General features: G+C 41.8%; 1 protein-coding gene across 2 annotated transcripts in view; it reads right to left on the bottom strand.

The window, feature by feature from the left end:
- The window catches only part of XYLT1 (xylosyltransferase 1), a 202,251-nt gene that overhangs the window by 132,851 nt on the left and 47,489 nt on the right, over nucleotides 1-21,911 (bottom strand). Inside the window, exon 2 of one of the 2 annotated variants that reach the window (XM_076351492.1) lies at nucleotides 17,072-17,110. The exons of the other annotated variant lie outside the window; for it this stretch is intronic. Coding sequence (XP_076207607.1) covers nucleotides 17,072-17,110 — 39 coding nt within the window. The remainder of the gene's footprint in view (nucleotides 1-17,071; nucleotides 17,111-21,911) is intronic. 2 annotated transcript variants of the gene reach the window in all.

Consider the following 21,911-nt stretch of genomic DNA (forward strand, 5'->3'; position numbering starts at 1 on the left):
ACAGACTTACACAGCTTTACTTTATAATAACGATGATAAAAATAATAATGTTTATTCTTGGCTAGCATTTGCCTATATACTTCTGTGTCACACAAGAACAGTAAGAAAACAAACAAACCCAAAGAATAAGACATCAAGGGTGATGCAGAAATACCAAATTATTTGCGTTAAGCTTGTTATGGTGTTTAGAAATCTGCCTGAAGGTTGTTACTGTGCTCTCTGGACAAGTACTTAATACTTTGTTAAATAACAAGGGGATCCTGTTAAAATTTTGAAACTAATGGCAAGAAATTTTGTATTTACGTAGCTTTGTGGAGAAACATAAACATTAACTCATTTTCACTGATCCCACTAACTGGACATACCTCATACGAAGTTGATATTGGTATAACACAGTTATGCCAAAACTGTAAACCAAAAAGAGCACCACATTCTTTCTGCAGCAAAACTATTTTTAGCATTATATATTAAGTAAGTATATTTAATAAAAAACAACAAATAATAATAAAAAGCAGGGAGACTGCACTCAGCACCAGCAACACTTACATTAAAGGAAAGCACTTAAGGAACAGAGCGCTGTTGCCAGATGATCCAGGGGAAGGCATATAACAAAGGGTAAGTTTTCTAAGACGAGGCCTTTCCAAGTTTTTGGTAAACATTTGAAAGTTTGGGCTACAGGGCAGAAAATCTGCTAGGAAAAATCATTAGAGAGGCTAAAGAAAGGGGAAATACATGCGCCTTCTATCTACATATGGTCTTACAGATTACACAGCAGTCCTGCTTTAGAGAAATATCATGGGAACAGTTTGGAAGGCTGGCTCAAAGTTAATTAGAAGAAAAGCGAAATTATAATAAAGGTCCTTGTGGAAAAAGCCCATTCAGCACAGTCGTACCTGGGAGGAAATGCTCAGGTGCTCAAGAAACAACCAGCCTGGGCACATAAGTGTTAGAAACGTTTTGCTGGCTTTTGTTATGAAAGTATCACCACAGTGACAGGTGGGGAGCATCTCCTGAGAACCCTCCTTTACCCTCTGCCACTAGGGGACAAGCCCAGGACAGTGCAGCTATATCGTCTGCCAGTACTGCTCTCTACTATCCAAGTGTCCATTCTTTTCACAAAGGTAGACAGGTACAGACGTGAACAATCACAGCCCTGACTCAGCTTAATATATGAATTTGGTGAAGTTTTCAAAGCTTGCAGAGGATTTTCAGACTCTAATCTCTAAAGATCTCAGAGACTCGACTGAGGGTTCACCATCTATTTCTCCCAGAGTCATCCTGAACTGTCACCTTTTATTCTCTTCATTGCCAAAATCAGAATAATTCTTTGATTTTAGCTCCATTTCTTTAACCGCATTTACCTAAGGCAAACTTCAAAAATTATTTTAGCACCCTGCACTGCCTAGAAATCAACAGCAGCAATCAGTAAAAGAAGCAGACATCGCCCTTACGAAGGGCTGCAAGGAGAAGTGGCTGTCAAATAACAGTAACAGGAGAAGGGAACCAAAAGTCTAATAAACAAACTCAGTGACCTGGCTAGTGACTCACGGTGTGATCTTGAAAAAGGCACTGCAAGTGCTTTGTGACTCCGTTTCTCCTCCACCTGATCAACTGGTGATTGATAATGACTGTGACGATTCCTCTTTGTCCACTTTCTTGCTTAGATGCACACATGCTTTATTAAAGAATATCTCGTGTCCGTGTATTTTTAGCTATTTGTTGTTTCCTATTACTTTTGTTAGTCTCTGATAACACGTAACAGAAGTTTAAACTAAAGAAGCAGCTTTCATATTCTGCTCTGAAATTACAAGTTTGTTCTCAATTGCTGAGATGATATCTCATGCTTAAATGAAATTTTGGCAAAGAAAAGTAAAGCATTTCACAGCTATCCTTCTACATATAGTACCATTACATCTTTATATACCTGTGTAGAAGTAAGCTATGCACATTTTCCTAAAAATAATGATGCTAGTGTAATTGTTCTTTCCAGGCTATGTTCCAAAACCAATTTTAAACTTGGAAAAACTATGAAAGTGGGATAGCTGGAAAAAATACTTCAGTTTTTACTTAATAATAAATGCTTGAAAGGATCACAACGTTTTATAAGGTCATATATAACACCAGTTATAGCACTACAGTAATGTATTATTCAGCTCCAGCAAAGAATATAAATCCTTGTAATGTACATGGTTAAAATGTGGTTTAATTCTTATTAACCTTTGGCTTTGACTCAAAGTTCCTGCTAAGCGTTATAATGTTCAGACGATAGATATTCCCCGAGACTCTCTAATTAAACCTGTAACGTAAGACTTTGCCTCTGGCTATTGGTCACACTACCCGGCACTTGCATTTACAGAGATACCACCTACCACTTCTGTTCTACTGCCCAGCCTCTGAGCCAGAGCTCTGACCCTCAGTGAAATATGCGCTATTGGTACTTCTCAGGCTGAGGCAGACTAGTCCTTTGGGCAGATACTCAATCTTCGCTATTGCATGGTTGAGGTTTATGGCAAAAACATGACAACTAGGAGACTGAGAAAATAAGATTCCTGCTCTAACCTTTCCTTTTTTTCCCCAAAGAATTTCTGGGGTGTATATGGATGCTTAAGACCAGGAGTTTGCAGCACACGTGCTATTTCTCTTCATCAACAGGATGCGTTTCCACTGTGGTCCAAAGGCTGGAAAAGACCTCTCTGAAATTTGTATTACCTGGTGACTGCCATTAGTCATGCAGCCTCCTGCTCCACAGCAGGTCAGCAGGAAGAACACCTGAATCTCTAGGACTTCTCTGGTACATGCGTGCATAACACAGGACTGTGTTTAAGGAGCATTTTCTGCTCACCTTTTATGAAAATATCAAAAGATCTGGTTTTGTTTTGAAATGAAGTGAAAAACTACTTCAAATATCTAAAACTTGCAACTACTAAGAAAAATTTTTTTTACTCAGCTCTACGGGTCTCTCATTCAAAGGCAATGAGAGCTGGATGCCTTTAAACACCCTGGCAAACACCCTTCAGCATTTTTAGGAATTTCACTGTACATCTTTGCACAGCATTTGCACTCCTGTGATTGCGACCAGCCTAATGGATCCTTCTTCCCTACTGAATGCTGAAGCAGGCATTTTAAATGCAGTTGTTCGCATGTGTTGACTTAAAGTGCATGCATCTTTGAAATTCACTCCCTTTCAGCATTACTGCCAATAAATAATTAAAAAGCCTCTTAAGACAGCAAAAGCCAATTCACTGAAATTATAAGCAAATGTTTTTGCATCAAGGGCCAGAATCAGGGAAACACTTAAACAACATCTTCAATTCAAAGCATGTGAGCGTACACATTGATGCAACTGCCTAACTTGCAAGTCACCTTGTGTTTTACTGAGTAAGGGTTATTACCCAGCTCTGTAAATTATTTTCCCTTGTGGAAACATACAGTTATTCAAGATTTCAAAATATCTAGTGAAAACAACAGTTTCATAACTAGAAAGACAAGCTACAAGTCTAATTTCAGCCTAAGCCCTATAATTTTGAATCTGAATAGAAAAAGACTGCATTTACCAAGCAAATCGCACTGACAGAATTTAGCCCCCACTGTATTGCTTCAGATGTCAAAATACTTAGTTATTCAGATACATACAAAGACAGATAATAATGGAAATAAGGACATCAAGAAAGTGTTCTACTCCAGCCAGCACATTTACCTATAGGGAACAAAATAAACTGCCACAGAGGGAAGACAAGACAGACATTAAGCAAAAGAAATCTCAGTTTGAGAAACATTCAGATAATGGAAAACATCAAACTAAAAGTTAAAATCTAATTAAGAATGTGAAACCTAGGAGAAAAAGCATATGCTGTCAGAGCCACAACAGTTACATCAGGAGGTGACAAGGGAGGGCAGGAAGGACTGAAGAGGGACACGGACACTTAAAGAAGCTTGCTAACACTGTATTTTCATGACCAGCTAAGAACTTGAGGGGGGGAGGGGGCTTGATGACCCCAATTAAAAAAAAAAAAATTGAAAACTACCAGCCAGGACACCCCAGGTCCTTGACCAACTCTTTGCAATGCCTGCTCTCCCACTGCGGAGCCTCAGACTCACGCTCCCTCACACGGAACAACTTCAGCACAGCAAATGGATGACATTTTCCAAATGATGCCATTATTTGGTGTTGGAATTGGTGGTTGCACCCAGCAACACAGCTGGGAATGAGAGAGCAGACAGGTTCAGCTGGCTGTTTCAGGAGCATCTTCAAGGAAATCATGCTTTTGAAAATACACAACCTAATCCTGGAGTTGAACAGATTAGCTCAAGATGTAGGACTGTCTACTGTGGAAAGTCATTCAAGCTAAAGCAGCAAGAATTCACCTTGGAGCAACAATTCTCGATTAACTTCCTCTGCTGGCAGGCTTAGTGTAAACTAGGTGCTATGCCAAAGCCTCCCAATTCACTCAGGAGTAAATGTAATTTGAAATAACACTCTCATATTTTAACGGCATGGCCTTCAGAGTGAATTTTCATGTAATGGTCAAAAGTGGCATAGACCTGTGGATCAGTCATGATATTGGCACTCTGTATAAAAATAAAACAAAACAGGTCTTTACTAACTTCTTTCTCTGCACAGCAAAGGAACAGCTTCCAAACCGGTGTTTGTAGCGTGGTGTACGATGTACGATGTACAGGGAAAAACTGTTGCTTCTAAGCTGGAACCAGAATTTACAAAAAATATCAATGGTAGTACAAGACAAAACAGTGGGAAATTTATATTAAAAAGATTTTTATATATAGTACATATCCAGACACAACCTATAAATGTCTGTAACATGAACGAGGTCTGCACACCCCCAGATTCACAGGCACCACACAGGCTCCACTAACTCCACAGAAGTTACTCAGCGTTCTGCTGTCACTTGAAGTGACCTACAGGCAATGGACACAACCGGGACTTCCACCTTCTGGTGTCACAAGAAACACCTACACACCAGAAATTTCTGCTTTCCATGGAGACGGGGGCCAGTCGCTTAGTCAAATACGTAGGCTACTCATACACATGTCCTGTAGAGGAGCTCCTCATGGTCACTACTGCAGAGTATGACCCCGAATAAGAGTTTCATTTGAGTTTTAGTTTCTCTGAAGCTTTTGTACTTTCCAAGCCCGTTGGTTTGCCTCAGGTGAGCTAGAGCCGTGCCAGGATTCACAGCCCTCCCACAGGAAGCCCAGAGGAGCTCTGCCCAGCAAATGTCCACCCACCGAAAACCCACAGACCTCCCCAGCTGCAACCGGGGCAGCTCCTCCTGTGTGGCACAACCTGCAATCTATCAGGTACCTTTTAAATAAACCCCATCATGCTGAACTAAATAATTTCCTTATGAATGGCCAAGTTATACCCGTGCTAATTCTTCCACACAAATGACCAAATCACTGACAGTAACAGCACTTGCACATGACCAGCACTTTCTGGCCCAGGCTACCAAACTGCCATATGACCGGGAGAGTAAAACACCACCAGCCACACCTTATGCTTGGCAGAAAGGGACTCCTGCACAAGGTGACACAAGAAATCTGGAGCAGAGACCTGGGTGTGTTTTAACTCAGGATCCACATCAAAATTTAAAAATAAGATAAAAAACATCAACAATTTTATGTCTCTGTGTCCGTTTTGAAAGGCTGGACTATAAAGAATACAAAGCTATTTGACTGGAGAAAAAACAATGAATGAGAAAAGTATGTCAGTCATCAGTTTGATGTCTAAAATAAAAAGGCAACGACCTCCATTTACACTACATCTCTGTGTTTGCACAGGCAAAGGAATAGGCAGCAGGCCTTGAGAAAGGTTACCATGAGCCTGATCTGGCAGTTACTGATAAAGCTTCATTGATTTATTTTTTTAAATTGTCTTTTGCTTTTTTGCCTTTTTTTTTTTTTTAAACTATTAGTCAAGACTAACTTTTTGACCTTTGTACGACACTTTGTCCAGCTATCAAGCATCGTGATAAAAATGCCAACAAAATTTCAAAGCTGAGCTGTCAGAAAGGTGCTCTGGAAGCAGCAATCAAACGTTGCATACTTCCTGTCTGCTGAGAAACCAAACGCTGTTGAAGGCCACAACCAAATTACCATCTAGATAATTTGCAAATAATGAACTTAGTGTCATTTTATAGGCACTAAGTGCTTGCTCTTCTAATACCATGATCTTATTATCAGCGTTTATTAAAAATATTTTGTTTGCTGTATGTAAACTCAAACATTACTAGACAGTCATATTATAAGCAATTACAAACATTAGGTAACATTTACTACGTAGGATAAAGTACAATTAAATGCCAAAAGACACAGGAACAAAAAAATAATAATAAAAATTCTTTCTAGTTCCTGTGAAGTCATGGAATAATATGTACAATAAATTATATTACACATAAACAGCAAGAAGAAAACTATTTCAGGGCTACAATTGTTTTAAAGCTGACTCTCCAAGCAGAGCCAGGAGCTTATCAAACCTGCTTGTAGCACGACCCTTCTTGGAAGTTCCTCTTCAAGCTTGGCTTTGCTGTAATGCATACAAATTATTAACCCATTACAAATGTCAGCACCTGGCACTTGCTACCTAACACAAGCCAGCACCACAGGCTCCCCAACCGCTATTTTCATCTTGATTCGATTCTTAAAACTGCAGATTTTTTCTCCAGTTCAACAGCACATGTAAAATAGAGAAACAGTCCTCCAGCAAGGAGCAGGGAACTGACCCTTCCCGCGAGGGACAGCACAGCTTGTACTCTCCAAAGTCCCACCGCCCCACTTGGGTGGTGCAGGGCAGCGTGACCAGGGCACCCCGGGATGCTGGCACAGTGGGGTTGCACCCTCCCAGCCTAAGGAGAAGGTCCCTCTGGGACTCCCACCTCTCAGGCAAGCACTCCTCGTGGGGGAAAATCACACACCTTTCACAGAAAGAAGCAAGCCTTGGCAGGGTGTTGTCTTTGGTTCTGTTTTTCTCCGAGAATGGACATAAGCAACGCTTTGGGGTGACAGGCTGCAAATGCCAAACAGCCAGAGAGGGCATATTACAGCTCTGCCTGAGGGCTGCGGTGGTACAAGATTCAGAAATCTCACATCCTCGGTATTTTCACTGCATGACAGATTTTGCTAATCCTGTTCTGAGGCTGTCAGCTCTCTACACGTACACAATACACGGAGCTTAGGCAATAATACAGGGTCTGGCTTTAGCTTTGAAAGGCAAGCCTCAAATTCAGATGCTCTGCCAATTACTGGACGCAGCCTCCAAATGCTCATACTCTTCAGATAAGGTTATCTAACACATAGCTTGCTATGGCTGGATGCAGTTGAAACATACCTGATAGAGGAGTGCAGGGCTGCCTATGTGACTGGATACAATGCTTCATGGGCAGGGCCACCCCTGTCATCATGGCTGGGATGCCACAAAAAAGTGCTGAAGGGGAGAGAGAGCAGCTGGTGTGCGTGGGACGTGCCGTTTCCATGGCCAAAACACCCCATTTGGCCTGGGCCAGCACAAGATTTTCAGTCACGGAAATGACAGTGAACCACACAATTCCCACCAGTATTAACAAGGGTCCAGATCAGCAAGTCACAATTTTGGTTTCTTTTTCCTGAAGAGCAAATATAGGGAACATTTCAAGTAATCGAAGATTATTAGCTTTCTTCCTAATTTCCCATGGAAAAGTGTTTTCAGACAAATTCCATCACTTCTGTGGATGTCCAGCTAGCACCCCTGGGAGTGACAACCAACCGACTGTCACTCCCTAGCCTACTGCCTCAGTGATGTCATCAACTGCGACAATAAACATTGTCGTACGTCAAGACAATAAAACGTTTGCATCTTTTTCTTTTAAATCTTGCTTTGGCTTCAGCACTGCAATCTATTCAGTTGCAGTCATTTTCCCAATCAGACCACAAAACGCAGGAGTATGTAATCCAGATGTTAGCTCCATATCTCCATTGGATTTACCAGCTACTAATATGCTTTTATTGCCAGCCTACAGCCCAGTTAACTCCTCTTCTAGTGATACCAGTGAACTCTGACAACGAGGCAAAACTACAGGGACTGCAAAGCTATGTCAACAAGTCTGTAAAACAAGACAGTCATAGGAGGAAGAAGGTTAATGCGAAAAAGTGCACATGCGATCTGTGCAGCAGCCCAGGCATGCGAGCAAAAGAACCTTCCGCATAATTCATCCTACATCTGTAAATCGAGAACAACAGTTTTAGAAGTAGGTTCTCCTTATACTGTGGTCTCCAGTACTTGAAGGACTAGGTAATTACAAAAACAGAAAAATTTCTCAGTGTGTTACATGAAAGTGGATGTAGCCACTTCGAAGTTGCCCTGGCTACAAAATTATTGTAACTAGATCTGGAAAGTGCTGCATGCAAAACACATCTGTGCATGTCTATATTTATCCAATTATTATCTGATTGTTTTTAAGAAATTATTTGTGCATTTTTATTTTCTGTGCTATGCCTCACCACCCAAAAAATGGAATTATCACTTTAAACCACTTTGCTACAGAAGAGCTATTTATGCCATTGAGGCCTAATCCCAGCGTAACCAGAGGAAGAGAAAATTGCAGGGCCGGGGGCAGGAGCAGCATCCCAAAAGCCTTGTCAGTTGCATTTACCTGTAGCTGTTACAGAAAATGAAGTACAACAGAAACAGACCCCACATTTCAGTATCATTTCAAACCAATCCCAAAGCGAAATGCATCCCAGATGTCTCCGAAGAAATGCTGCACAGAGAACGCCGCACAAGCGGTAACATCAGACACCGGTCACCTGCATGCAGCTTTTCGTTCTACCTGCTGCACAACCTTCCACAACTACGCACCAGCTGCACTGGCAACTTGCCAGGCTGGCAAGTCAACCTGCATTTTACACACTGTTCACCTCAATACAATAAGTCACCTCCTCAGCCAGGATAAACCGACACTGCTCCACTTCAGTCAGGAGAGGCACAGTGAATTACTCACCAGAGGATCCAGTCCACTGTATGTAAAAGGGCTCCAGAGATAAAAATGTATTTTAAACTACTGCAGTGGAAATTTGGTTTTGTGTAAGAAATGAAGGCGTGATACACAGTGGGACTTCAAGGAAAAGCCTCCCTGAAGTTAGCTGCACTTAAGTGGGTGCTTGTAATTAAGCATGCTCTCAAATGTGAGTCTAGGAGGTGTTGAACAGGGAGCTACCTAACATTTAACTGGAAAATAACGTGTGAATTCCTCCTATCTTGCTGTTCTGACACCAAGGGATGCATAGGAGAAAGGAAACAGCTGTAAAACTCTTAATAGCCCCTCACTGCAATACTGCAACTGCCACAAATATATACTGTATTTACAATCTGTGAGATATGAAGTACTTATTTATTTCTAGATATATTTATCAGAAGCACTTCTAGATGAATTTCACTTAAAGAATGGCAACAGATACCCAAGGGTTCAATTAGTCTCAGAATATTTTGGTTTGTTGGCACAATTCTCTATTTGCTATCAAAACAGTTCTGCATTAGAGCTTTATTTAAGCAATCAGCCAGACCTCACGCGATCAAATATTAATCTTTTATCCTTTAGCCCAGTTACCATTATTCTGGAATAATCAAGAATTTTCCTGTTCTGTGATGTCATTTGAAGTGCAGAGCATGACAGCATACAATATCTTTACTGTACAGCAGAGACAGGGTCATAATGAACCATTTGGTTCTGATGGTAATTGATTATAATTAACATAATTTATGTATCTTCCCTTCTGCCAATTTGACCTATACAATAAAAACGGGCAAGCACAGAACTAAATTTTACAATTCTCTTTCCATCAGAGGCTAAACACCCCACAAACATTAGCTATTGCTGGTAAGCATTTTGAATGCTGTGCATATTAAAAGGGTACTGGCAAATCAGCTTCTGCTGGGAAATATCACAATTCTCATATCTTTTTAAGATCTTAGCTTGGGAGCATAAAGCTTTGGTAGGTGTACTGTTAAAAATATTCACAATTAAAGATAACTGTATAAGAGCACTTTATGTTCCTGAAGCTGCATCATCCATGAATGGACTTATGAACAATTAGAAGCTTCCCTGTTTCTAGAAAGGACAAGAATATTTTCTCAAATGAGTATTAAAAGGGACAGACAACCCACTGGACAGGTCACGAATAATTCTGGGAACAAAAAAAAAAAAAAAAAAAAAACAACAAAAACAAAACCCAACCCACAGGTGACATCCAGAGCATATGAGCTATAGTTCAGGCTCAATTAAATGAGAGCAAGGATGCTTAGTGAGCTCTGGATGCACAGTTCAGAGAAGAGTCGAAAATACCATCCCATCCATCACAGAAGTTCCCTTCCGCATGTGCTGGGTCTGGGAAGCTTGCCCAAGCTGCACCTCTCAAACAGGAGATTTCATTCTCAGTGCTGTCCATGGAGCAGCTTTTACAAGCACCAAGTGGACTGAAAACATGCTGAAAACATCAAACGTCCTCCAAAAGAACAGGAGAAAGGAATTACATTATTACACAGCACCCAAGCCACTGTGAGCTAACAGCTAGGTGCTTTTTTTTTTTTCCCCTACCTAAGTTAGAAAGCTTTATATAAGGCTTTTTTTTTTTTTAAAGGCATTTCGTATAAAATTCAAGTTTTAGATTCCTTCCTACCAATGCTGTAAGTGACACGTAGTGTGTACCCTCTTCACGCAACAGACTCTTGCAAAGGACTCCATTGGCCTTCAATGCCAAACTACTCACAGTTTGTTCATGGAAATAATGCAGAAAACAAGGGCTAGAGATGGGAGTTCAAAGCCGTATGCTCTTCCTTTCTTTCTCTCTCTCTATGTACACGGCCAAATCGCATACAATGGCTGTGTGTGTAACTAAAGTTGAAACTTCCCAAAATGCTGCTTGAGACTGTACCTAGGTATCTTCAATGCAAACAGTATCCAGTTAATGCTGCAGAGTATTTCCCACCTATATCCAAAAAGGACCCACTCAGCAGATACATTTGAAAGACGCATTCTCCTAAAAAGACCTAAATTCTCTTTCTTGTGTCATTTAACAATGGAGACATTTCTAGCTGCTGTGTTTCTTGGCTTATCTTTGCCAAAATCAGTGTATCTGATTATTAGACAATAACAGCTCAGCAATTTGATTGCACTGGATGTTTCTATGGGGACTGCATTATGAAGATTTCAGAGGTAAGCCCATGAATTGTACTTGTATTTTCACATTTCTCAGCAGGAAGGAAAACATGCTCTTTCCTCTTCACTTTGACAGCAGAATGCAAAATCCTCAATTAAAGTGAGTACAGTCACTGCAAGAAATTGCAGAATTTTCCCCAGTGGCCATATATCCCATAGGCATTTCAGCTCTTTACTCACTTCAGCACCTTATGAAATGGTGCGCACCCCTCCTTGCCCCCCAAAATTAATGAGTTAGAAGAAAACTATTTACCTGCATTTTGAAAAGCAAGTACCCTGGAAGTTTACTTTAATCTTCACAATGTGATTTTATGAAAGACTCCATATTTATGGTGTTAATAGTCACAATCATCTTGTCACAAAAACTGCAAGACGCACTTTTTCTGCAGGCTCCAAGATTCCTGGAATCATGTTTTTTTCCATGAATATTGACTAAAACTGGAAAAATCCCCAAGTTTCTAACTTGTGAGGTAACCATAAGACTCAGAAAGTAGTCCCAAACACACCCAAAACCAGAGACACAAAAGACTCAGTATTATTTTTAGTCATATTCTTTTAAAAACCAGTTTCCCAATTATTTAATGATTCTTTTCCATATGATAACGCTAACAAATAACACAGGGAGCGTTTCTATTCTTGTTTTTAGTAGTGGATATAGCACCTTTAAGTTTGCAATTCTTATCTAGTCTTACTGGGAAATGCTGATTACGTGGCACTCAGGTGAAATCAGCTGTGCAGCCCCCAGTGAAGCATGTGCCGACCAAGTCCATGCACAAAGGGCAAAAATCTCACTTATCTGCAAAGGGAATCATCTTTGTTTTAAGATCCATGATTAGGCAACTTGTACAGCTGCTGCTACTGCCACACTTGTGCTCTGGATCCAAGCAGGGCTGGCAGCACCCCATCGTTCCCGTGGGTAAAAGGTGCGTGAGCTTTCCAGGCAGCTGCACGCCTCTGGATGGCCTCTCTCCTACCTGCAGGCTACGAGGGCAGATCACAGACCTGAGTCCCTGTTGGCACCCACAGCTGAGGGTTACGGTTTTAAATTTCTGGGTTGAACAGTAGAAATAATTAGAGGTCAAACAACTGAGCACGCGATTATTTAGACAGTCGTATAGACAATGAAGTTATTTGACTCGTACCCAATGACAGAGGCATCTCGCCAGGCGCGCACAAGAAACGCACCAAGAGTAAGTTTTTGCTGTTCGAAGCAGCCACTTAATCGTGAAGTGCAACACCCACAACAGACTGGCACACCGCAAACCTTCAGTTCTGAGTCGTTTATTGAATTAAGCCAGAAATCAATTTCAGAGAAAGGAATTACAGGATAATAAATACCTTTTAATATGACAATTTTTGTTCCTTACATGATGCTCTCCAGGGTAGGACATTTTTGTTCTAAAAAGAGCTAGCCCTTAAAAAAGATTAAATTAAATGGTAGAGAGGACAGTAACAAGCAGTCTTCTCCCCTGGTCTCTTTAAAGGCACTACTGTTAAAATACAAATTTTGTCTGGGAGCGATCGGTGTCTAAGCTGTTCTCAGAGACGAGAGGCTGACACAGGTAAGAGGTACTGAGCCGCTGCGCTGCAGGCAGGGTACACCCTAATTACAGAAGGGTATGAAAAAGTAGTCTGGTGTTGCTGTATTGTGACAAGCACACTGCTGCCTGTACTCAAGCATCAATATTTACTTCACCAATGTGGGAGAGCACCTTGTGTTCTATGGGAAGAGGCCTTCAAAGTATCTTTCACCCTGGCTCTTTGCCAATGTAATCCTCTCTGGACTGGCATCCCCCCTTGGCTAAGGTAACTTTCCAGCTGAAATCCTCCTGGCATGGCATATGCATTACACACAGGTCTCATGTTTAGATTCTGAGTACGCATGTTATTTCAGCAAATCTCCAAGTTTCACACTTCAGTAGCACCTGGGAACTGCGCCCATCACTTAAAGAGAGGCTGCAAGCCACCAGCTACTCTCACACAAGCAGCTACCCCAGTGAGAGCATCTTCTGGAAACTGCAGAGCAAAAATCAGTTCATATTTTGACTTCTAACAACACAGGAAAAATTGGTATTCTATATTCTGGGAAGAAGAATTGTAATTTTTTATTTTATTATTGTCATAAGCTTAGAAGAAATGCTGCTGACCTCCAAGCAGTGGAAAACCAACTGCTTACCACGCAGACACGAGGGTGTACATCTGCCTACCACAGGGTTAGCCCAGCACCCCTCAAGACAGTGGCTCTCAGGGCAAGCGCTGCAGCATACTCATGCTGGGGATAGCACTGGCAAAAGGAAAACACATGGCAAGGTTTACCTCTCACAGGTGAAGGAAGAGGTAAGGACTGCAATTGCTGCACCAATTACTCAGTCCCATTACCTGCTACACAGAGCCCCGTTCCCTCCGCCAGCTGCAATACTCTGCGGTCCTATATCAGTAAGCCTTAGAGGGCTCCCTAACATCTGATCACACAACTTTTAACAGTCACAAAGCTACAGCTTTGGAAGGAGACCGATAACTATCTCCCTAACCCAAAGACGATAACAAACTCCATTGCTCCGAGGAAATGAGAAACTGGGCCAAAATTTACCTCTGGGCTAACTGCTGCTGACACCATTACATTTGGCTCCTGGTATTTTTGTGAAATGAAGGATGGGAAGTGCGAAATGCAAACAGCCACAATTTCCTTGATGGAGATAACTTCTGAAATCGTGAGAAAAGTAGTCACAGAGTCACAGCTGTTTCAGATGTAATGTACAACCATCTTAGCCACTGAAAATAGCTTTCATTCTCTCTTTGTTTTCTTCATTCTCTCCAAATTACACTCAGCTTCTCTTTGTGCGATAGTGCAGACAAACACGCCTGAACCCTCCAAACGAATGCTGACAACATGACCTTATCAAACACCTCAAGGATGCTCAGGGGTATCTGTTTTTGGCATTAGTGCATAGTGAGATTTAGAGATAGGAAACGGGAGGTTTGTTTTCAAAATATTTTTTCCAATACAGTAAAGACAAAGTTTCTGGGTTTCACCCTAGATGAGTATCATTTTGCAACACAGTGCAAATAAATTTGCCACATCCTACTCCCTCAAACACAGCTGATTAAATAGTTGTTAATCTGCTGCACCAAATTTATACATTACATGATTCACGCTTGTTACACACCATTTAACATGAGAAAAGCTAAAGAATAGTTGTTTATGAGCTATATAATCCCACTTACAAAAAAAGAACAGGGAGAACAGGAACTGCCTGACTGCATCATCTTTTGACACACTGTCCCAGCACAGGTAGGTATAAACGAATCAGACCGATCACCAATACACTGCTATTTGATTAACACGAGTAGTGTGATTTGGCAGGTCCAATTTGAACAAAGTATTTTGAGATATGCCTCTAAAAGAGAGAAGAACGTGAGGGAATTGTGCAAAAACTATTTTGTTTGCAGAAACTGTCTTTTCCTTGGAAAAATATCAGCCGAAAACACTTGCTTAGCTCTCAAGTAAATGCTTTCCCTCTGTTCACTTACATACAACCCAAAATATATCTTTATAGGGGAATTCAAAGAGATCTGCTGAAGCTGAGCTGGTTGGAAGAGTACCCATTCTCTCTTTAGATCATCACTTTGCAGCCATACCTGTAAAATTTTCAACAGTTGTACAGCTGATTGGAAGACTAGGGAAAGGAGTGGAAATGATACGAAAAATTCATGACAAGGCCTCCAGAATACGGTCCCCTTTCAACCACAGCATGGGTTTGAAATGTCAACATTAAAAATACCAACCAAACCAGAGCCGAGACAGGAAACCAGAGGGCAGCCGAGAGAAACTCTCGAATGAGCCGATTCATCCCAAGATTGTGCAGGAAACCACCAAAGCAGAGAAGTCTGCTCACCAGTCTGCTCAACATGTCTCAAATGAATGCAGCACTACTCTCCGCTCCCATGTGTCCCCAAAGAAAAAGGAAGAGAATAAAGCATACGGGGAAACTTCTGCAAATTTGGGGAGTCTTTACTAACCGTATTAGTTAACATCCTGTTCGAGTCGGCAAAACATTAAAGCTGCTGATGTTATTTTTCTCACAGTGCTTTTTCACAGCAAAGAAAACAGAGACACTCGCAGCTAAGACTGTGGCCCAGTCTCGAATTGTTAACTTCTTAGTCTGGATATAAAACAACTTCCACTGCTAATCCGAATGCTTTTGACCACTTCACCTAAAGAGAAATATATCCCTAGAAACCAAAGTCATGCCCTGACCTTCAGCTGTGATATCCAGATTTACTTCCACCTCTGAGAGAGAGACAGTCCCTTCCCTCCCCCACCCCAGGATACCTGCCTGGTCTTAGCTCCTACACTGGAGCAGCCCCCAGCAGTCTAGAACACTTTGGGATGTAAGTGCGATGCCCGTAAGAAGTTGGTTTTGGCTCTCCTCATCTATTTCAAGGTCAGAAGTAAGCAGCTTTCTACAGAAAATGGATTCAGAAGTGGACGTGGCTTTCAGTAATGCTGAAAGAAATATCAACACATATAAGCCTACACTTAATTTCTACATTAATTATTCATTCAACAATGCGTTTATGCCCTCCCTGACCCCAAAAATATTAAGGCCCCTTGAAAGCACAGCAACTTTTGGAGTCACATGGCACTCCTGCTGGCAGTCTTAGCAAGGAGGTAACGGGCTGGAAGAGCGAATGATATGCAGGTCAGGGAAGATGCAGACTGGCAGGGCAGGACAAGGAAGTGGTATGCTGGGACTGAAGGCATCACCTCAGCCAGTAATCTGTGGCAGCTGGCAGGTGTACCAGCTGGAGCTGATGATCTCCCTTTCACTTCCTTCTCCTCCAAGCGTGAAATTCTCTTGCTCGTACTCACATATGCATTCTCCCCTAGTACCTTCACTGACACAAACTGATGTTCTTACACTATTTCAAGTCAGCAATAAAGTAAGTCTTCATTTTTACTGTATATTTCTAGTTCTACATCATGTACGGATTAGTACTTTATTATGTACTCTGTGTTTTGATACCACTTTATAATGCCATTGTGTATAACAATCTTTGTGTGATCTTTCCTTGCCAGTTTTGACTCACAAAGGCTTGGCTCCAAAGTGAGGTCCATAAAAAAGACGTAGTAGGCTTGTTGAAACAAATAACAAAACAGTCAAAAGCTTTCCCCAGAGAAAGGCCAGCAGAAGACCAAGGTAGAAATATTTATGCAGTCACTAAGGGACATTGGAAATGTGTGTTCTGAATGAACACTCATCTTCGGTATGCAAGTACCATTGCCTTTGCTGTCTCCCAAAGATCAGCAAGAATGGAAATCAATGATGCTGCCTTGTTAGAAAACACAAATCAAAACATCAGTGACTTTGTAAAATCCCTTCTGTCACTTTGACCTTCTGGTGCCAGGCATCTCCACGGATTCATTACCATTCATTGTAATGTCTAAAGAGGAAATTGGCAGTGCAACAGTATTTTAGAGTAACATACTAGCAGCGGGGATCACAACAAAAGCTAGGAAGTTGAGTATAACAAAAAGAGATGAGAATCCCATGAATGGATGCTTGCACTGCCTTGAGGACTGCATCCTCTCTTCTAACAAATACAAGTCACTTCTGCTGTTGTCCAACTGAACACCAGGTCCCTTCCTCACCATCTGCACCTACTGTTTCCTGTAAAGAGTCTGGTTCTCTTCTTGCCCAGTCAGTCATGTTGGGAGCTACTGCTACTGCTGTTACAGTCGCACCTTCTCCAGGGCCACCAACACGGTTAAATATCATAAATATGGTGGGCAACAGCAGATCAGCCCTCTCTTTCAGATAACCTCTTGTAAGAAAGAAGTGGGGAGGGGGGGTAGTACTAACCTGAGTCTCCAAGCTGGTGTAGGGACTAGGAGGTTCAATCTACAAAAAGAGCAGACAGAAACAGCCATTACTCTGGAATAGTGGAAAAGAAGGTGTTTTGAGCCATTATTGGTCCAAAGTAGCGACGTTAGGAACAAACACACCTGCTTGAACAAGGATGACAGGATTTTTTTTTTTTTTTTTTTTTTTTAAGAGAGCCTCCTTTTCCAGACATCTTACCATTGCACAGAAATTACAGGATCTCTACAATATTTGGATGAGCGAAGGAGGTTGCAATAACCAGAGCATATCAGAGACAGATTAGCTACAGAACAACTCAAGGCCACACGCAGGCCCTTGCATCTTTGATTTAATCCTCTGTTACGTTTCTTTCTTAGATTACAATTGACTGGTGCTCCTGTAATTTCAAGGCATTAGAACTTTTTCAGAAAGTTGATCAGGACTTGATGACGATAGGGTTGGTCACATCCTTGGCAAAATTCTTCCTCCCAACAGCTGCAGTTATGCTGTGGTTGTTTTGTTTTCCATTAAAATTTCATCCTGATGAATGTCTCTCGCCAGCTCTGCACATTATATGTGCAAGTGCACCATGTGTTTTCTGCAGTCTGGCATCTTCCTTGGTGTCAAAATCTGAACTCTTAACTTGGCTTGGCCAGAGGACTCAAACCTCATTAAAGAGCTTCTAAATACAAAAGCACAAAAATTGTCTATTTAGCCAGTTAATTAAGAGGTTAGAAAAAGATAACATCCCTACAGGAGACTGCATCATTAGTGTTCTGGGATTAGCACTCAAGCAAAATCTTTAAAGGAACATCTTTTAAAGTGTAAGGGACATTTAAAACCTCAGTCCTGCTGGCCAGGTATTAGTCTGCAAGGTCTCGCTTTCTACAACACCCTGTTTAATTGGAAAGCCTAACAGAGTGGAACCAGGTCAATGATGCTTTCTCTTTAATCCATCACATCTGTCAAAATTAGACAGCTTTAGTTCAGTAGAGTAAATTCTTGTCTGTCAGATTATCAGGCTCCTGAGACTAATTTTGAGTTTTGATATCCCCAGATACTCAGGTCATTGTGATTCTCATTTTGGCTAAACCCCAGAACAGAATGAAAAAAAAAATCTGGCTTTCCTCCAAAAAACTGCATTTTCCTTTTACTTTTAATTATGCCTATAAAGCAGCTTTTGGTTTAATATTCACTGTAAATATACTAATGAAGAAACAAGCTATCAACCCAGGGAAAGAAAGTCAAAGAGGAAATTGGCCTTGAAACCCTCGATACATCTTTCCTCCACTCAGTAAGTCATGGGCCTGGCAGCACGCTGTGCCTGGGTGAAAAAAAAATCCATGATCACCTCTGTCACACTAAGTTAAATGTAATCTTTCATCAGCGTGTTCTAGCACCAGAGTACCATCATTACACACATATCTGACAACTGGCCAAATGATATCAAGACAGGAAGGAGACTGAGAAACCTCAGTGAAATCCAAATATCATGTCATCAGCTAAGCTGGGGGGGGGGCAGAAATCATCTGAAGGTGAGAGAAGAGGTGAGAGGAATCTTGTCCTTGCATGGCTTTACATTTCTAAAGACAAACGATGTCAGCACTCACAGCTCTTCTCTTACAGACTTAGCAGGGATAAACTCATCCATTTTGCAGCTGGACTCTAAGCGATGCTAGTTTGGTCACAACATTGTCCTACATAGTCCCACTCACATTTATGTCATAGCAGGAAGATCACAATACTGGCAGGTGTGTGTGGCAGATAGAATACAAAACGTGTTTAAATAGAAAGAGCAAAATACTACTGTAACAAAGAATGGCCCAGCTGCACAGACTCCCCTTTGGGAGATCATCTGGATTTTCTCAGTCACTGCCAATTTGATTGCAGACAAAAGCTTTTTCAGCATGTACTGTTCACTTCCAAATGACATTATTTCTATAAGAGGAAGCAGCTACTGTATGTATAAAACATCCTGGAAAGATCAGGGGATTCCTGTAATAGATAAGGCTTCAGACTATTTAAAAGCCAGACAAATTAAGTCCAATGCTTGCTGAACAGAACAGATTTCTTACAGTAATTATTAATTTCAAAAGCTTTCTTGACTAAAGAAAATTGTAAATATAAACCAGGTTTTGAATGGCATTATTACACCATGTGGAACATGGTGCATCAGCACAGGCCTATTAAACTGTGATGCTACAGTTTTTCCCTGTTTATTTTCCTCCTCCTCATTTTGGCTGTGGTTACTTGTATCAACTTCTACTGCAGCCACTGTGCAGGGAACCTGTACTGTAGCATTGCGGGGGTACCCGTTTCCCCCCATCATTAGGAACACACATCATACACGTGACACGGTGTTTGCTTCTGGATTATCTGAGAAAAAATGAAGCTTGGCTTTTATGGGCAAAAGTAGGAACAAAAGAGGTAAATTTCTCCTTCCCCATCTCACACTTTTTGCACCAGCACAATTGCTAGAGATGGTGCAGGTTTGGGGTTTTTTTTCCCCCCTTTCTCCCAACAGCGGTTCACGCGGTGCAACATCGCTGCCTCTCAGCATCCACTGACTGTGAAACAAAGATGAACAGACTTCGCAGGTTTGTTTCTGGATGCCACCTCTGCCTCACACAGAGGCTACTTCTTTCACTCGGTGACCGACTGCCCACTCTACTTTCCTGCTTCACTCATGCAGTTACAGGTATCACACTCATCGCAGCTCTCAGAGCTGACCTGAAGGTCCCTAAAACACAACCATGGAGAATGCATCCCAATTCTCCTCTTTCAGCAAGGCAATAAGGAAGCTGAGGAGGGTGGAGAAGGATGGAGGACATAAACATAGTCAAATTCAGTTTTCAACTGCAAAAAACAATTTTAAAATTCAAGCTCAATGTCAGCAACTTAAAAGAAAGGCTTTTACTCTTACTGCAGGAAGAGGCATGTTCTTAAAATGACCTACCTCTCACTAGTGCCACATAAGTACGTCACATTTGCGTAAATTACACTGCTCTTCTCCAGCTCCTGTGCATGGCTTGATGCATGGTTGTGTATGGTAATGTGCACAGGAATAGCCCACATGTGAGGGATGAGAGTACGCACTGTTGTTTGGGTTTTTTTAAGTTACAGCCTCTCTGCTTTGTCCAACTTGCCTGCTCTCATTGATTATTAGTGGCTAATGAAAGGTCTGAGTCAGAGAGCAAAGTTATCACTCGTCCACGTCTATGCATGGAAACACTTACAAACAAACAGCAGAACAACCGCCACCATTCTGAGCAAAGTTTTGCTTGGTCTGTGTATGTTCCACCTACACTTTACCAGGTTTCAGCAGCCTGCCACAGTACTACAAGAGTTGTTATAACTAAACCCAGGGGATGTCGGCAATCAACCCATCTGAAATTTCAGACTGCCATTTTTCAAGTGCTATGAACGATTAGTCTCCAGTGCTTGTGATCAAATGAAATCTGTAGTGGAATTGGAGTGTAAACAGTATGATGTTGCTGTATAAACGGCATGACACATTTATCACGTTTAAAGACTGATCAGAGTAAGACTCTGTTTACTATTGAAAGGTGACATTGAGTACAGCAACTCCAGTCTGGGGTTTGGTTACCATATTTTTCATAAAGGGTTAATGTCTCACTCACATACAGGAAAGAGACAGCTGTTTTCACAGACCTTGCAACCTTCCCAAAACAAAACTAAAGGATGGGAAGACTCAGAGGAACTGAGGTACAGACAAATAAACCAACTACTCCAAAGTCACATAGGAAATATGAGAGAAATCCCTAAGTCACTGTCTAGGACCTTGACCACAAGACATGTCTCTCTCCCATGCCACAAAAAATGTTTTTCTAGGACCATTTCAAGAGACATCAGGTTTGAATACGGTAACTCAATCTACACCTCAATCTAATCACACATTTTTGGTGACTCTCCAAGACTGACTGCAGGAAAGCCCAGTGCTTAGACTCAGCAAAGTGCTGTTGGCTGCACTGGACCTGATCCTGCAGACATGCCTTCCGCTCGCTGCCCCTTCCATTACCTGTGGACAGTGCGTTTTCAGTTCCCGCACAGCTCTGTTCAACTTTGACGAGCGTGGCAGGCACTTGAAAAGTTGGGGTTTTCTTTTTTTCACTTGATGGACTGATTTTCACTCAGTTTCCAGTCACTCTCTCCATCCCTGGAGGCAGCACCAATCTGCATGTGGCTTGGCACAGGGCAGTGGCTCCCCAGCAGCAGTGGCAGTTGCAGGTGCCCTCACCCCAGAACCGCAGCACTCACACTGAAGCAGTTTTTGCACCCGTGTTTTGTGCAGCCAGGCCCTGACCCACACAGTGGAACCGAACCAGCCTGAAAGGGGTTTTTTTAATTTTATTTATTTGTTCTGTGTCATTTTACAGCTGAATCAGTTCCTTCACCCAGCTCATGACACATGACAAGGAGAGCTGTGCTGGCACAGCAAAGGGGTGACCAGCAAAGCCAGGAGGGGGAGGATATGAAGGAAGAACCAGCAGCTGGGGACAGGGTAAGGAGGCAAGTAGCAGTAACAAATGACAGCATCACCACCAAATACTTCTTCCCATGAAACCACAGTTTCAGACGAAGACACAAAACATTCACCTAAAAGGGACATTTCACACGTCCTCTCCAACAGCTCTGCTGCCTGCAAGGCAGGACCACATAACAGCAGCTCCCTGTGCGGGCAGTGCTGTTTTTTTACAAATTGCAGTTGAGGGCTACAGCTATCCCAGGGCACTGCGGCTTCGTCTCTTCTGCTGACTCATTTTATGACCCAGGGGTTTGTTAGCCCGCCAGCCTGTGGTTTTTATCCTACGCTCAAGTT

The sequence above is a fragment of the Aptenodytes patagonicus genome, chromosome 13 (assembly GCF_965638725.1).
Source record: "Aptenodytes patagonicus chromosome 13, bAptPat1.pri.cur, whole genome shotgun sequence".
In the NCBI taxonomy this organism is placed as follows: Eukaryota; Metazoa; Chordata; class Aves; order Sphenisciformes; family Spheniscidae; genus Aptenodytes; species Aptenodytes patagonicus.